Source organism: Myxocyprinus asiaticus, chromosome 6, assembly GCF_019703515.2.
Source record: "Myxocyprinus asiaticus isolate MX2 ecotype Aquarium Trade chromosome 6, UBuf_Myxa_2, whole genome shotgun sequence".
In the NCBI taxonomy this organism is placed as follows: Eukaryota; Metazoa; Chordata; class Actinopteri; order Cypriniformes; family Catostomidae; genus Myxocyprinus; species Myxocyprinus asiaticus.
Window position 1 is genome coordinate 48,387,429 of NC_059349.1, and position 18,615 is coordinate 48,406,043.

The following is an 18,615-nucleotide window of genomic DNA, read 5'->3' on the forward strand; positions in this document are numbered from 1 at the left end:
GGCTCAGGGCCACATTACAGTGGGGAAGGAGCTGGATTCTCTTTCAACAGTCTTGGACATAAAGGAATGCTGAGGAATGCTGATCTTCTGGAAGCACACTCTGTGAAGCGGAGACATAGCATTTGGATGGTTTGTACTCTGTTTCATCTCCTACCACTCAGGCCAGAGATTCAAAACGTTGATTATTATTATCTTATTGCTTCCAAACTCAAACAGCCGGGAACTCAGAACGTTGATTATTTTTCTGTTATTGCTCCCGAACTCCAGGAACTCAGAACGGAGAAGTGTTATAGAAGTGTATCCTGTTAACGACCCTCTGGACAGGGACTCAGGATAAAAGTGTGGTTGTTGTAAGGATGCTTTATACCTTCCTGATGAGGTGGAGATTTCAGTTTGGCACCTTCCTGTTTCAGGGCTATGATTGGCTGCTGACATCGGAGGGGGCCCATACAGTGTGGCTCACCCTCCCTTCTCTGTGTGGAACATTTTCATAGTTTAAAGTACATAGTTAAAACAATGTCTTTTAAGATTCATCTATGCATTGTTCCTTTTCTAAACCTCTTCAAAAAATATTCTTGCCATTTTTCTGAAGATATAGAGACCAAACATGATACTGAAAGATTAAATATTACGCATGCATTCATTTATACCATCATAGTTCAGTTTGTGTGAACTATTATGCTAATTGAACTACTTCAATTTACATAAACAGTTCTGTGAACAAACATGCAGTGGATGTGTTGCAGTTTGTGTCCATGTTAGGAGTAAATTTTGTGTGTACAGATTATTCTTTGTGGCTTCTTTGTTTCAGCTTTTGCCACATGGTAAGTTAATGCTGCCTCGAGAGGTATTTAAGATTTTTATGGTCCTTCTCACCTCTGGTCTTAGGGCAAACCTTAGGATGGGGGGTTTGATAGGTCACTAAGAAACCACTCATGGACCAATGAGAAGTCTTTTCCAAAGTGCTGGAAGGTCCGGGGCCGGTAATACTTTATTTTGATGTTCCCAAATAGATATTTAACTGACTTAAGTGACTTATCAACTGGCTTGCTATAGCTAGTAAACAGTGTTTCAACAAACATTCAGTAGACTTTCAATAGCCTGTATAACAGCAGCAAAACGACAGCTTATCGACTGACTTGCTATAGCTAGTAAACAGTGTTTCAACAAACATTCAGTAGACTTTCAGTAATCTGTATATAGATCTTTATTAATGACCTTTTAATGAACTGATGTTCTCAACAATAATGTAAGTAGGTCATTAATAGAGATCTATATACAGGCTACTGAAAGTCTACTGAATGTTTGTTGAAACACTGTTTACTAGCTATAAGAAGTCAGTTGATAAATGTAAGTAGGTCATTAATAAAGATCTATATACAGGCTACTGAAAGTCTACTGAATGTTTGTTGAAACACTGTTTACTAGCTATAGCAAGCCAGTTGATAAGTCACTTATAATCAGTTAAATATCTATTTGGGACCATCAAAATAAAGTGTTACCCCAGGACTGTACTTTCTGAAGTATCTGGTAGTTGTCTTGAGCAGCTCATCTGATGGCTCTGCTTGACATTTGTTTGTGTTGGTCCTGCCACGATCTAATCAAATGGAGCCACTCTTCTTTGCCTTGGCAGTTTGGGAGGGGCTCTGCCATAAACTGGCTCCTGGAATGTCATCTGCTCTGATTGTTCATCACAAATGTAAGGGGGGTGTATAATACATACAGCACGTTGTAAATGGACTGTAAACATACAGTACGTAATGTTGAGAAGTACACTCAAATTTTCTTAATTAAACATCAGAATGTGAGGACCAGACCTTTCAGTCAGTGAACACTTTCCAGAATTTACCAGAACTTCCAAAACCATTCATCCTAATCTGTTTTAACACTTCTATTTTCAACAGTTTTCTTGTTCTCAGCAATAACATTAGTTTGTGAACAAATTAGTGAACAAATAACATTAGTTTGTGTAGTTGCCATTTGGAAAACCATACAGTATGTGGTCAACAACTGGCACCTTTAAGCAATGTACTTCACCCAGGGGACTGTCCCTTTTATAAGTCCCTGTAAGTCATTTTGTATAAAGTAACAACTAAATGTTTTACCTACAAATATTCCCATAATAATGGATGTCCTCTTTTTCAATAATCATAATTTTCATAAGCATATACAGTAGTTCATTTTCAGTGAAGATGTCACAGAAATCAAAAGCCAGGTGCCTTGTTTTGTTTACTGAGATTGTTTGTTGTAAAAAGAGCACCACTGCTTATCAATTTGCATAACCATGGCCATTATGGCACACAAATGAGAGCACAACCTGTTGTATCAAATGACTCCTGATGATTTAGGTGCAGAAGCTTTTGGTTTAAGGCCATTAAGTAGTGGAATGACCCCCTGAAGAAAATTTTGCTCCTTCATAAATATAATAAATACTCTATGGTCCTAATAAAATGCCCGACGTGGTCTTCTGCTGTTGTAGCCTATCCGCCTCAAGATTTGATGTGTTGTGCATTCAGAGATGGAATTCAGCTCACTACAATTTTACAGTGTGGTTATCTGTGTTACCAGAGTTTTCTATCTGCTCGAACCAGTCTGGCCATTCTCTGTTGACCTCTCTCATCAACGCGTTTCCATCTGCAGAACTGACACTTTTTGTTTTTTGGCACCATTATGAGTAAACTCTAGAGACTGTTGTGTGTGAAAATCACAGGAGATCAGCAGTTACAGAAATTCTCAAACCAGCCATCTGGCACCAGCTATCATGAAACGGTCGAAATCACTGGCCCCTTTCACACAGTGTTAATCCTGGTGTTAATCCCAGAAAAATAGTTCCGGCAACTGTTCTGGGATTGCCAAATTTGTTCAAGAGCTTTCCCGTAATCTGTGCTAGTGATGGGTCGTTCATGAAGGATTCGTTCATTTTGAACGAATACTTTATGTGACTCAGAAGAACGAGTAGTCTCAGAGAGTGATTTGTTCATTTTGTGTTGGCCACTTATGTGCATTGCGCAACCTCTGTTCATTTGTTACGTGAAAACCGCATAGGCGCTGTACAGGAAACAGAAATGGTTTGTTCACCTCTTGAGACTTTTGGTCGGAGTCATTCGTTCTTTTGTCACGTGACAGCCGTATACGCTATGATTCCAGAGGTGAACTAATCATTTCAGTTTCTCATAATTTGTCCTTGGCTGAATTATAATTGTATCCTTATTGGGACTATAATCAAAGTATGGGGGGATTTGGGGGGGGGGATTTGGCTATTGAAAAAGTAACATTTTAACTTAATTCTGCTCAAATGAATGAAATGAACGAAATGACTTGAATAAAGATTCGTTCATTTTGCTGAACGAGACTTAAAGATTCAAGTTAGTAAAATGATCCGACCTTCCCATCACTAATCTGTGTTCGCATTCACACAAATTCCGGAACAATCGACCAAAGTGACATCACGATGTGACGTCTAATGTAAAGCATTTTGAGTTTACTGATAACCGCGTCTTTTTTCTCATGAAGCCCTCTCTTTCAACATCTTGTAAACAAATCAATTGCGTAAGGTAAAGCTAAACTGACAGTTAATTTAATCATCTGCGCGGATGGCGAGTATCTCCCTGGTCCCTGTAAGAGGTTTGCATGATAGCCAATTTTATAGATTTTATTCTAATACTTTTTTTTTCTTACTTTTATAAATAGCTCATAAGATCATTTTAAGATCATGTTATTGGCTGCTCTCTACCAACTGAAATGCCTCCCAAGGACAATAAAGACTGAAATAGAATGTGATAACTGTAAAAAAAAAAAAAAAAAGAAAAAAAAGAAAAAAAAAGAAAATGAAAACAACAACAACAATAAAAAAGCAACAACAACAAACAAACAAACAAACTACCTGTGCCCAGTATGAAAACCATCTGATAGCTGTGTCAAATACATAGTGTTGAAGGGTTGCAATTACCTAAAATTCACGGTGTTAAAGTGCATTGCAATATTATAAATATTAAATAATCGAAATATATATATATATATATATATATATATATATATATATATATATATATATATATATATATATATAAAGAATAATTTCCTACAATAGTGATCCGCAACAGTTAAGTTGTGCATTCGATTCAATAATCGCGTTTGTAATTTATTTTGATTCTAAACGGGCTTACCTTGCTAAAAATAAAGAAAACTAACTACACCGACAAGGTAAAACTGTACTTTTTTTTTTTCTTCAGACATTAGCATTTATTACAATCAAAAATGATTATTTATTTGCCGTTTATTTTATTTATTTTTTTATAATTAAGCTCTTAAGCTCTTTTTAAACTTTTCTTAAGTTTGTGTAAATACACTTGGGGTTCAAAATATTTGTATTTTTTCACATTAATTTTACACATGTCTGGTACAAATATGTGGTCTTGTTTTATGAATACAGCGTGTACTTTTTTCACCATCTACCTGGGAATAAGTAAAGTGAAATGTTACAATGTGCCCAATCTATGGTGACAGGTGCGGAGCACATTGTAACATGACCATATTACAGCGTAAAATCCCCCTCTAACAAATGTATCTGATCTAATTAAAATAAATATAAGATAAACTAAAATATGATGTCATTGAAAGTCATTTATTAACTTTGTCATGTATAATAGGCTATAGCAGTAATTTTGACACTTGACAATGAATAAACAACAAAGCCACAGCTCTCCCCTACTTCAGGTTTGGAGTGTTCCCTGCATGAGATGGCAGTTTTTTTCGTCACAATTTACAAACTGGGTAACCATCATTATTATTATTTTTAAATAGGCTGGCTATTCCTACATCACTTCAACAGCACCATATATGAGGGGGAAATAAAGTTCTGACATCCGGTGTGCTGCTCTCTGAATGAAAAATGAATTTATTTTATTACGTCAGGCTGGTGAAGCTGTAAATGTAGCCAATTGTTTTTATTTATTTAACTAATATTTACAATGGAAACGTTCATTTCTTTATATATATATATATATATATATATATATATATATATATATATATATATATATATATATATATATATATATATATATATATATAAATCCTGAGCGTAATTGGGGCGGGGTGGAATAATAGGGTTCAAAACAGTGTTACTATGAATGCAGACTTTAATACAGTGAAAAAGACACTCTATTAGCTTAACATAAATATATATAAATAAATAGAAATGTCCAACATTCTTTTGAATGTCCATGTACTAAAATAAAATATTTGATGTCATGAGTGTACCTTCATTTACTATTAATATTATTTTGAATGGCCATGGAAAATGAAGCAATGTGATAACAATTTTACCTGGTCGCAAAAAGTAGTCCATTAATTTACTTGATGAACTTTCACCTTTTGCTGACCCTTTATGCTTTGCAGTGCTAATGTGTGCTTCTAAATCACGTGCACCTTTATTAGCATCTGACACATAAGTGACAGCTTTACATGACATACATTCTGCTTCCCACGGATCTCGACCTGGACGAAAGCATGGGGATATTTTGTGCAAATCTTCTGTAAATTTGCACTTTTGTTTGGGCATTGTTTCCACTCAGCTGTCATTTGCTGCAACTGTCAAGCAACTATTTGATGCCGAATACAACAGCGCTTTGAGATTGACAGGCAGGAATTTGGCCAATAGTTGCTGCAAGCCTCTTATAATCGACCTATTGGTGTGCGAGAAGGCGGGACTTACAGAGAGGGGTTAAAGCAATGCAAATATACGCGCACACAATGAAGTATTAGACCAGATGCACATCATAATGCAACTAAAACCAAATCCCAGACATTTTCGCAAATTTAGAAATCCCGGCCTGACGCTTTTTTAAGGTCCGAAAAAAGAGGACATGTCCGGGAAAAAGAGGACGTATGGTCACCCTAACTCTGGACATGGCACCAAATGAATAAGAAACCCACATATCATCCCACATTGTTTTCTCCATCATGTGCACTGTGTGCGTTTGTGATGAGGCAAGTTGCAAGTAAATGCACCCGGGTTCATCAGAATCATAAGTGATCCTGAAATCATACCAGCACTTTGGGGGTGCCAGGAACGAATTTTAATCAGATTTGGAATGCAGCAAATGTGCCCAGTATGAAAACCATCTGATACTATCTGTGTCAAAAACATAGTGTTGTAGAGTTGCAATTACCTAAATAGTTTGCTTCAAACAAGAAGACGCAGTGACTTCTACACATGGGCTCAAGTGAATCAATTAATTGTTTATTTGAACTTTTCTTTTTCATTTACAGACAGTTTTCAAACAGAAAAGCTTTTGAAATATCTTTATAAAAAAAAAAATAATAATAATAATAAAGAGGATGAAAACATGTTACAAAAATCTGCAAAATATAGGAATGTACTGCTTAAGATATTTTTTACAATTAATTTACCTTATGGTCACATTACAGAAGTGGACAGAAATCCCGGTAACACATTACAATAAGATTCTACTGGTTAACATTAGTTAATGCTACTTTAAAGTAAAACTTTAAAACAGACTGAGGGTAAGTTATATATGCAGTTTGTAACTTCAGTTAATATTAATGTAGTACATTTATTGCATTTTAGTAAAAAGAAGATTTTAAACAGTAAATATATATATATATATATATATATATATATATATATATATATATATATATATATATATATATATATATGCACTAAATTTACTACATTAATATTAACTGAAGTTACAAACTGCATATATAACTTACCCTGAGTCTGTTTTAAAGTTTTACTTTAAAGTAGCATTAACTAATGTAAATTTGTACTTTATAGTAGTATATTACAAATTGGTATCATCACAGTTTATATCTGAATTCTCTTTACGTTTGGTCTCCTTACAAAACACATCTTCACCTTCTTGCTTTCTCCAGCTTATTTTGCTCTTACTTCCCAGCCCCATGCTCTTTAGCTTTTCACTTATCTGGAAAATATAAATCAGAACATTAGAGTGCTGGTTAACATCAGTCTACCAAACACATGTCATCCAAAGCACTTTACCAGTCTCCTAAACCTTCAACCTTTGCATTAGCAACCCATATTCCTATTCAAGAGACTGCTACCAAATGTACTAATATAACTATTGTTATTTGAAGATTTTTGGAAGAGTGTTCGGCCCATTGAACAAAGGTGTCAGGGTTTGTTCCTTGTAGGCAGCAGATACCCTAACCCTGCCCTCACCCTAATCCTAAACATATGGAGCCTGCAAGGTACTAACCTGTCACAAGAGTGTTCCCTTTAAAAAAACAGAGAGTACAGTGCCATCAAATGGTTTCAAGAGACACTTCAACACATAAAACTCATACATATTACACCACTAATACTTTAGGTCTGCTGGTAGACATAAGAGTTTGATGTCTAAAGAGCTGGCTGGCATTGGTAACACTTTTTAATAACTTTCATTAACTTATATGTTATTAAATTTTCATTCATATATGGCCTTGCACTTTTTAACATCTAAAAATGATATATATATATATATATATATATATATATATATATATATATATATATACACACACACACACACACACACACACACACACACACACACACACACACACACACACACACACTACCGTTCAAAAGTTTAGGGTCACTTAATCGGTCTTTATTTTTTTTCCACATTTTAGAAAAATAGTAAAGTCATCACAACTATGGAATAATAGAAATGGAAATATGGGAATTATGTTGTGACTAATAAAATCAAAAATAAATCAAAACTATGTTATATTTTAGCATCTTCAAAGTGGCCACATTTTGCCTAATTTTTGCAGAAATGTACTCTTGGCATTTTCTCAACCAACTTCTTGAGGTATCACCCTGGGATGCTTTTTAAACTTCTATATGCTGGGCACTTAGTGGCTCCTTTTCTTAATTATTCGGTCCAAGTCATCCATTTAATTTATTTTTTATTTTATTTTTTTTAATAAAATTTTAGTTATGTAATTAAATAAATTAATATGTTGGCACAATTATATTTTTGTCTACAAAACCCATTTCAAACATTTAAGCATATGCCTTCAGATCAAAAGGTTTTTAAAATCATAAGAAACATTTCAGGCAAGTGACCCCAAACTTTTGAATGGTAGTGTATACTGTATATATAAAGATAATTTGTTAAAGTACATTTGAATGCTTACAAACAGCATTAAACTTTCATGAATTATTAATAAATTAGCTCATGCACTTTTTTTATGTTTACAAATGTTTTCAGAAACTATTAGTATTTTTCTCCGCTATTATGTGTTATTAATGTCTGTATCAAGCATACAACTAAATTTAACAACCACCCCCAACCACAAACTTTGTTACAGCTTTTACGAAACATTTACAATGGATGAATAGTTTCAACTTTAGATTGGGGACAGAAATATATATATATATATATATATATATATATATATATATATATATATATATATATATATATATATATAATAGATTTGTAAATATGTGTAAATAGTAAAAGCATCCATACATACCACAACAAACAAACAGCAAATGTGTGGCCTTTACAGACCTTAGTTACTAACAAGCTGGACATTATTGAATAATTTGTAAACATGAATAGTGTGTAAAGTGGTGAAAAATAATTATAATTTCTGAAAACATTTGTAAATGTAAAAAAGTGCATGAGGTAATTTATGAATAATTTATAAAACATTGAATTAAATTTGTAAGCATTTAAATGTACATTAACAAATTATCTGTTAATCATTATATGATATTTGTAAAAATCGTTTGTTTATGTTCAAAAGTGCAAGGCCATAGGAATAAAATTTTGATAACATTTTAAGTATTTTAATTTGCATTACATAATGCTTAACAGATCACTTGCTTATGTTAGTTAAATTCATTTGTAAACATTAACAAGCACATTCTATCATATTTCTAACTATTTGAATATACATTAACTAATGATCTGTTAAGCATTATTTAAGGTTTGTTATTGATTTATTAATGAAAGGTATTATAAAGTGTTACCAAGATGTTCTTGATTTATTTAAAGGTGCACTCAGTAATATTTTGCCCATTAAAAAAGTTGAACTTCTAAAGTATGGAAGCAGTGGAGTGCCAATTGAAAAAGAATGAAGAAATAAATGATCAATCTATTAATTTGAAAATAAAAACATGGATAAATAAACCAATTTATAAATGGACAAATAAATAGGCACATTTAAATGTGTTTATTTAATTCACATTAAAAAAATAATTAAAGTTAATAAAATTGTGCAGAAATAAATCATATATTTAATTCATGCTTAAAATGTAATTAAAGGTAACAATAAAATAGCACATTTTTAAACACACCTTTTAAATTGAGTTTTAAAAAAGCATTTGGCAATTGTTTTTCTTCATTCATTTGCCATTTGCTTTTCTTCATCTATTTGCTAATGGCTTTTATTTTTCATTGTACTTTGGCTTTTCTTTTTCCATTTGCCAATTGCTTTTCTTTATCCATTTGACAATCAAGTTTAAAAATGCCATTGGACAGTTGACACGTGGGAGCATCCAATGAACTTTCAAACTTTCTAGAAGTTTTAAGACACACCCCCTCTTCCATGTCCCACTCGAAGGAGATGTAAGACGGCCTGTCATTGGACAGTTATTTTTAGAGGTTTTGAGCAGTTTGTGCTCTATGAAACCCAAGCAAAATAAGTGGATGCAAAGCGTATCAGAAGTTAATGGTGTCTTTTCACTGCTGCTGTTAAATGCCGAGCGGGGCCCTCCTCGAGTGTATGGGATTTGGAGACTTTGGAGCTGTGGCCGCCGGATTTTGAACCTACCTGAAGCAAATGCTTCTCTGTGCTGCCTAATCTTTTTCAGATTACTTTATTGTATAATCGCTCTGTCATATTTGTGAACAAACCCCATATACAGTTCCTTCAGTGTGGTGCGCTGCAACATCCACAACCACTGGGATTCAAATCGATAAAACTTTTTCTGTTTATATAGCTTAATAAAATTATACTGCTGTTCACTTTGACAAACAAAAACTTTTTTTTATTTCAATAAAATGTATATCTTTTAAATGAAATGGCTTTATTTTACACATTTCAAGCCGTAAACGAGCAGGGATAAAACACTTGTTGATTTTTGCTATTTTATTTTCGGAAAAGGTTTAGCTTAAAGCTTTGTCATTTTACATCAAACATCTATGACATGTTAGTTGCCATTACCTTTGTCAATTAAATTTTAAAACAATCGAGTCTGATACAATTAAACTAAATTCATTAAACCCATAACACTAAGACTATGATTGTAAGAGATATGTGATAAAAAGATGCAATAATTTATAAAGCACTTCAATGCCAATGTACAGTTTGTATTTAATGTGTGTAAAGCTACTGTTAGTCAATAAATCTCTTTATGAAGAGGTGCACAAGACAAGATTAAGAAGCAGACATTATTTGCAACATTAAACATTCATGGAAAAGCAGGTTGATGTAAAAAATATATTATTTTTAAATGCTTGACAACTAGTAAAACACAACAGTAGTGTAAGCTTTACCATTATTTCACAAAAGTGTGCTCGTTTGCCTTCTGTGTAACCTCTGCTGGTCTGCCTTTTCCCGAACATACTCATGCAATTATTTTATTAAAAAGGACCTTAACATATTTAAAAGGTGCATTTAAAAATGACTTATTAATGTGCTATTTATAGTTACATTTAATTGCATTTTAAACATGAAATAAATACATGATTTATTAATGCACAATTTTATTGTTAAATATAATTACATTTTTTAATGTGAATTAAATAAACACATTTAAATATGTCTATTTATTTGTCTATTTATAAATTGGTTTATTTATCCGCTTTTAAATTTTTTATTAATTAATTAATAATTTATTTCTTCATTCTTTTTTAATTGGAACTCCGCGGCTTCCATACTAAAGAGATGAATTGTAGGAAATCCTGACCACTCACATTAAAATGAAGACTCCAGTCATATCAGTAACCTTATAAAAGCTGTTTTATTCTACATGAAGAGGGTCCGTACATGGAGGCTGCCATGTTAAAATCACACAACCAGCCGAATACTACATGCTTAATCTCAGTAACCGTCCTGTTATTTCACACTCATTGATTAAAGTAATCATGGCTGACTGTGAATATTAAATTTCTACAATGCCATCTGAAACTGAAAACTATAGATTTTAAATGATGCTGCATCCAAACAGGAAGGTGTCAGTGTAAGTCCAAGATGACACATATACAAAAGTTATTGAGTGCATCTTTAAACTATTTCACCCAATACATGAAACTGATCACAGTATATAAAGGAATATTCTGGGTTCAGTACAGGTTAAGCTAAAAAATAAGCTCAACAAAAACAGCTTTTGTGGCATAATATTTATCTCCACAAAAATAAATCCCTACTTTTCTTTAAAAAAAGCAAAAATCAAGGTTACAGTGAGGCACTTACAATGGAAGTGAATTGAGCCAATTTTTGGAGCATTTAAATGCAGAAATGTGGAGCTTAAATCGTTATGAATGCTCTTATATTAATTATTCTTTCAAAATGTATTATTTGAGCTCTAAAGTTGTTTAAATTGTCATTTTTACTGTAGTTTTAGGGTTTTAGGGTGTATTGACATTACATCGTCATGGCAATGAAGTTGTAAAATTGGCTATAACCTTACACAGAAAAATGTAGTAAGCAATTATATGACACTAAAATCATGGTAACATCTTGTTTATGTCTTGTATCTATACTTTTGAAACAGTGATTATTTTAACATTCATGGATAGGCCCCATTCACTTCCATTGTAAGTGTTTCACTGGAACCTAGATTTTTGCTAAAAGAAAAAGAGGGACAAGTCAAAATAATTTTTTGTGGTAATCAGCATTACAAATGATGTCAACTGAGCTTAACTTGTATCGAACCCAGAATATTCCTTTACGAAAGAGATATACCTTATTCAGAATTGCAGTCTGTGTTGAAGGATCATTCAAATTGCATTTTTCGTCGCTGGACAATTTCAGTCTAACAGTCTGTTTTTTAATGAACCTGTCATCTAAAGAAATACAGAGTAAAAGTCAAATTCCTAAAAAATTCATACATGCATATTTTTCTGTAATGTTCGATTCAAGAATGACCTGCAAAGCTTATGCTTGAATCATATTATTATGTTGATTGAGGGAAACTCACCCCCATAGCAGATGAAAGGGTTCTGTTGGTCACAGCTGTATTGAGCCCATTTCCCAGAATCTGTTGTTAACATGCCAACACAGTCTCCAGATCCTGAACTCTGTGATGGTTGTCCTGCTGTCCAGTATCTGAAATTGAGACTCCACTGGTCAGACCACTGCCAAGAATCCAGAAACAGACCAATCCAGACTGATGATTCTTTACTGATCAGTTGCTGTTCCTCTGGGCTACTGATGCTCGCCAAGTCTGTGTAGTGCTGTCTGCAGTAACTCTGAGCATCTCTCCAAGTCATAGCCATCTTAATAATGATATAACCAGTGCCATCTGCTTAGAAACATTAGATAAGGATCAACCCTAATTAAATTTAAGTGAACTATAAACATTTGTGCGGAATTATTAAATACGCACCATTGTAACACACAAATGGCAGACTAGTGGTGCAATTCTCATCGTACCAACTTCCATTAGAACTTCGTACACACTCTTGATCCCCAGTAGGTTCCCCTGGTTTCCATTTAGTGTACTGGGAAAGTGTGCTGTTCCCCATAGACCAGGCCCAGCGAATCTGTGTCCTCCTGTTAAGTCCAATCCACACTGATCCATTGTATCCAGGTTCCACTATATTTACCAGTCTGCTCACATCATCTGTGGTGTCTACAGTAGCCAGATCAGTGTACCTCGCTCTGCAGTAGGCTTGAGCTTGATTCCAAGTCATGCTCTTGTTTATATATTCATAAGGCCGAGAAAGAGGCTTAGGCCCTGTGAGGAAAGAGAAAATCTGTTTGATAAAACAATATATCCACAGATTTTATTGCTTTATATACAGTAGGCCTACTGTATCAAATATGATGATAAGACTTAGAGCAAGTTTCAACATACTGTATCTTATCTGTTATACTGTGTTAGAAAATATTTGCTTGGTGTCTTGTTTGGTGAGCTGGATGAAATTAAAATGTAAATAAAGATGTTATTTTGCAAATTATAGCACCTCATAGATTCCACACATAGAGCCAAGGGGCTGAATCTAGACAACTGATAATATACACTAGATGATGTATAGAAGTTTTTGATAACCAAGACTTGTATAACTTTGTTAATAAGACAATAGTATTCTGAAATGAAAAAGACCATGCATATGAAAACCTTTTATTCATGTACAGTGATCTGAGTGGCTTTTAAACTCACATCCATGACACATGAAAGGTTGCTGTTGGTCACAACTGTAATGAGCCCATTTTCCAGAATCTGAAGTCACCATTGCAACACAGTCACCAGATCCAGAAGTCTGGGAAGGTTGTCCTGCTGTCCAGTGTCTAAATGTGAGACTCCACTGATCAGACCACTGCCAAAAATCCAGGAACAAGCCAATCCAATATGAAGGAGTATCACCAACAAGTTGATTTTCTTCTGAACTTCTAATGCTTGCAAGGTCAGTGTAGTGCTGTCTGCAGTAGCTCTGAGCATCTCTCCAAGTCATAGCAGTCTCAATAGCAGTATAACCACCGCCTCCTGTGAAGAAACAAAAGTTAAGGGTTAACCCTCACATCTTCAGCTAATCTGCCCTACAAAAAGCATTAACTATGCAAACACTGAAACTGAGAAAAACTGAAGTTGTCCAGACAAATGTGGATTACAAAATAGTCTCACTCTGAATATAGAACCCCATTTTGGTCATAACTAAATTTTGACTAAATGTGTATTTACTGCATTTTTTGCTGCCTTAGTAGGGCAGTATGGCCTAATTTCTTAATTCTTATGATCACAGGGTAGAAAATGGTCCTGAAAATCTAAATTATTAATTTTTTGTGTGGCAAAAAACTTTATATGTTGACTTGAGGGAAAACTATAAAATGATAATGAAAGGTATGATATGACACCTTTTCACTGATTATGACAGATGATAGTCCTTTGATAATTAATTTCCAATGGAAAGTTGACAGGAGCTGCATGGAGTTCTGATTTTCATTATTTCAGATCCAACTTAGTATACTAATTTAGTATGAAGCTTTATAGATCGATGTGTATGCAGGTAAATTGAAAAAAGATCTACAGTAGATCATGTGGCCATCTGTCCAGAAGTATTCCAATGAAAACTATGAACACTAATTGGGAATTAACAACTATTTTCTGCAGAAGCGACCAACCTAGTGTGGCAGGGTGAGCAAGAGACAGACACAGTGGGTGTGGCATCAAGCCTCGGAGAGGCATTTATTGGAAACAATAATAAACGTAAAAATGTCCAAAAGGGGTAATAAAGTGTCCAAGGGGGAATAGTGTTCATAATAAAAGGGGGAATCTGGCATCCTCGCGGTGAACGGGGCTCCATGAAAGGGGCGGGGTAGTGGTCATAAGGAAAGCCCAGGCACGGGCTGGGTCAGTCGGCCGCTCACGCTCCCCTACAAAGTCCATGGCGCATGGGGCGGCGGCGTCACTGGCGGCCTGTCTTCCCAGACCTGCGGCAAGTGTGAGGGGAAGGAGACCCAGCATCTAGCCCGTCGGCAGCAACGTGAGCAGTTCACCCCCAGCGACTCATTACGGTGTCCGGGGGTCCGAAGAATGGGTCCAGCAGTGCGTCCACTTGTCCGATCCCTCCCAGCTCTGGTTCTGGGCGTGCGAGGATGCCAGTGTGTGCACACATGGAGATTTGAAGCCGGCTCCCAGAGAAGAGGTGTGCACTGCGTTTTAAAGACAGTGGTGATGAAGCATTATCCCCATCAGGTGTGCTTCATTCACCTCTAACCAAACGAGGCTCATTAATTATGCACCTCTTCTCGCTCTCCCACCCAACTTCCGTCGTGAGCCTGGCTGAAGGGTGGCCCTAAGAGTCGGGACAATGATGACGAGCCAGAGGGGCAGATCATTCCACCACATCTCTCCGCCCCCTCCCCCCCCAAGCGTCACCCCGTCGGCACCTCCTCCCATGCTCACATCCAATCATAGAATTCAGAGCCAGAGGTGCACACTCTTTAGCCACCCACACGGGAATGCTGCTTCCTCAACCAGGCCCTATGGTTGGAGTGGACGTAAGGAGGGATACTCCTCTGGGCCAACTCCTCCTCTAACTCACACCCAGGTGGGAACAGAGAAAAAAACACAAATTAATATGACAGCCTCAGCCAGCTACAGGGTAAATGCTTATTAAGTGCCACTTACCCTTTGCTGCAGCTGGGAGGCCGTCCTCGTGTTCTCTCTGTCCCACTCCAGGCTTTCCATCGAACCGGTGAATGAGAGGAAGAGTGATGTAACTGTTGGTGCCCAACTGTGCCATCTTTTCCCACAAAAGTGCCCTCATTCTCCACCACTGTGGCAGGGTGAGCAAGAGACAGACACAGTGGGTGTGGCATCAAGCCTTGGAGAGGCATTTATTGGAAACAATAATAAACGTAAAAATGTCTAACAGCGGTAATAAAGTGTCTAAGGGGGAATAGTGTTCATAATAAAAGGGGGAATCTGGCATCCTCGCGGTGAACGGGGCTCCGTGAAAGGGGCGGGGTAGTGTTCATAGGGAAAGCCCAGGCACGGGCTGGATCAGTCAGCCGCTGACGCTCCCCTGCAAAGTCCACGGCGCGTGGGGCGGCGGCGTCACTGGCGGCCTGTCTTCCCAGGCCCGCGGCAAGCGTGAGGGGAAGGCTGCCCGGCATCTAGCCCGTCAGCGACAACATGAGCAGTTCACCCCCGGCGACTCATTATGGGGTCCGGAAGCGCGTCCACTCGTCTGATCCCTCCCAGCTCTGGTCCTGGCCGTGTGAGGATGCCAGTGTGTGCACACATGGAGATTTGAAGCCGGCTCCCTGAGAAGAGGTTTTACCATTGTGTCCTTGAGCAAGGCACTTAACTCCAGGTTGCTCCGGGGGTATTGTCCCTGTAATAAGTACACTGTAAGTCGCTTTGGATAAAAGTGTCTGCCAAATGCATAAATGTAAATGTAATGTAATGTAAGAGGTGCGCACTGCGTTTTAAAGAGCACTGCGTCCCCATCAGGCGAGCTTCATTCACCACTGACCAAACGAGGCTCATTAATTATGCACTTCTTCTCGCTCTCCCACCCAACTCCCATCATGAGCCTCGCTGAAGGGCGGCCCTAAGAGGCGGGGTGACGATGACAAGCCAGAGGGGCGGCTCATTCCGCCACACTTGTCTCAAAGAATCATGTTACCCTAACAACATTTTTGCAAAATTTGTTTAAAGTGCCTTGTTCTACATATTGCTGCAGTTTTTGTGTGTGTGTGAAATAAACACTGGAGGTGCAACAACAACAAGTTTAATTTACTTTTACTTAAAGCACAAAAAACACAATAGATTAACACTTCATAAAAACCTTTTTTCGCTTTGTTCTCCGAACAATACTATCTTATGACAATACTTTCTTATCTCAAGCACCGGTGGAGAGGGAAGGAAATGTCAGCCAAGGCTTGTGTTTTCAGTCAGAGTCCCAGGTCGGGGGGCTCGTTCTGTTGACTGCATGGTGATTAACTGCTCCCTTTCATTGTGTACACTCGAGGAGGGCCGCACTCGGCATTAAAACAGCAGTGGAGACAAGAGACCATTAACTTCTGATACGCTTCGCAAAAAGACTTATTAATGTGCTATTTTATTGTTACATTTAATTGCATTTTAAAAATGGATTAAATACATGATTTATTTAATGAAAATTTTATTGTTAAATATAATTACATTTTTAAACGTCAATTAAATAAACACATTTAAATGTGTCTATTTATTTGTCAGTTTTTTTTTTTTTATCCACGTTTTTATTTTCAAATTAATAGATTGATCATTTATTTTTTCATAATTTTTTAATCGGCACTCTGTGGCTTCGATATATCGAAACTGTAGACAGTGAAAAGGCGCCATAAGAGTAAAGGAGTTTGAGGACTTACTTTTGTAACAGAGAAGTGGTAGAGTACTTGTGCATGGATGAACCCACCACCATGCACTGACAGTTGTTCCACATGTACCTTCATCATTTGTAAAGACTTTTGCCCAGTTAGTGTACTCAGACAGTGTGCTGTCCCCCATCGACCAAGCCCAGTGTTCCTTTGTATTTCTCTTCAGTCCAATCCACACTGAACCACGGTGCCCAGGATTCACTCTATTAACCAGCCTGCTCACATCGTTCATGGTGTCAACAGTGGCCAGATCAGTGTACCTCGCTCTGCAGTAACTCTGAGCTTCTGGCCACGACATTCTTTCATTTACATAGTAGTACTGTCGAGAAAGAGGCTTGGGTCCTTTGACACAGCGAAAAAGAAAAAAAACAAAACACTGAAAGGATATTTAAAGACAGCGAGCACCCATTATTTGACTTGTTAAAGGATATTTTTATCTTATCAAACTTTCCTCATGCTTGCGAATAGAAGTTTGCCTGAGTAGTTCTGTGTCAGTATCGTTTGGCATATTGATAAACAAAAGTTCTGTCATTATCAATTTACTCTTCAAAAACTAAAATGTTTTGTTTAAATCACACTTTGGCAGACAGACAGACAGACAGGATCTGCAGAATTTTTCCAGATTTTCTGTGCTAATTTTGAGAGGAAATATGTGGGATTCTGCGGAATTGATTTAAACATAGTAAATTGTGTCAAACTGATATGAGCATGCACCACTCTTATTAGCTGAAACCATCATAAAATTAGCCAAAATATTTAATAAACAATGCTGCAAGGGGTGGGGAATGTATAGAACTTTTGTGAATGACAAATGCAATTTTGTGGAAATATGCAGAGCTTTTTGTGGAGTCCTGCAAGCACAGATTCCTTCTGGGCCTGCTTATAATCAACATTTGATCTAAATAAAGACAATGATTTATTTTGTCTTACAAGTTAATTCAGGACCTGAAGTCATGCAAGTCACAATTAGACACAGGAACTCAATAAACCTCCTCTCCATTAAAATGAAGAAAATATTTAAATTTCATAAAATTAAATGAATAAGAAACCTAAATTTATAAGATTAATTTATTTTAAAAATATTATTTCCCTCTGTATATGATACAATGTTCATCAGTGTCCAAAAATGTACAATGAAATCACGTGGAGCAGAAACAAGAACCATTTTATATGATCTGATTTGTTTAGGAAACTCACCTCCATGACAGATGAAAGGACGTTGTAGATCACAGTTGTCAGGAACCCATCTCCCAGAATCAGTTGTCAACATGCCAACACAGTCACCAGAACCTGAACTCTGGGATGGTTGTCCTGCTGCCCAGTATCTAAAGAAAAGGCTCCATTGGTCAGACCATTCCCAAGAATCCAGGAACAGACCAATCCAGACCCATGGCCCATCCCCAACAATACTATAAAGCTGGTTTTGTTCCTCAGAGCTGCGGATGGTGGCCAGATCAGTGTAATACTGTCTGCAGTAGCTCTGGGCTTCTGTCCAGTTTTTCCAAGCTTCTGTCATGTTGTAGCCAGTGCTTTCTA

The 18,615-nt window shown here is 36.5% G+C and overlaps 2 protein-coding genes across 6 annotated transcripts in view; one reads left to right on the forward strand and one right to left on the reverse strand.

Moving 5' to 3' along the window:
- The window catches only part of LOC127442065 (macrophage mannose receptor 1-like), an 88,200-nt gene that overhangs the window by 68,673 nt on the left and 912 nt on the right, over positions 1 to 18,615 (reverse strand). For 2 of the 4 annotated variants that reach the window (XM_051699779.1, XM_051699776.1), the window contains 2 exons: positions 18,277 to 18,612; positions 17,071 to 17,421 (listed from right to left, as the gene is read on the reverse strand). In XM_051699779.1, the coding sequence (XP_051555739.1) occupies positions 17,071 to 17,421; positions 18,277 to 18,612 (687 nt within the window). Of the gene's footprint in view, positions 1 to 6,825; positions 6,954 to 12,190; positions 12,515 to 12,598; positions 12,950 to 13,375; positions 13,700 to 17,070; positions 17,422 to 18,276; positions 18,613 to 18,615 lie in introns of those variants that run through there. The other 2 variants (XM_051699780.1, XM_051699777.1) reach the window with 2 other exon arrangements.
- LOC127442077 (SLAM family member 9-like) overlaps positions 1 to 18,615 on the forward strand; it is a 284,700-nt gene that overhangs the window by 31,939 nt on the left and 234,146 nt on the right. The gene's annotated exons all lie outside the window — the stretch shown is intronic.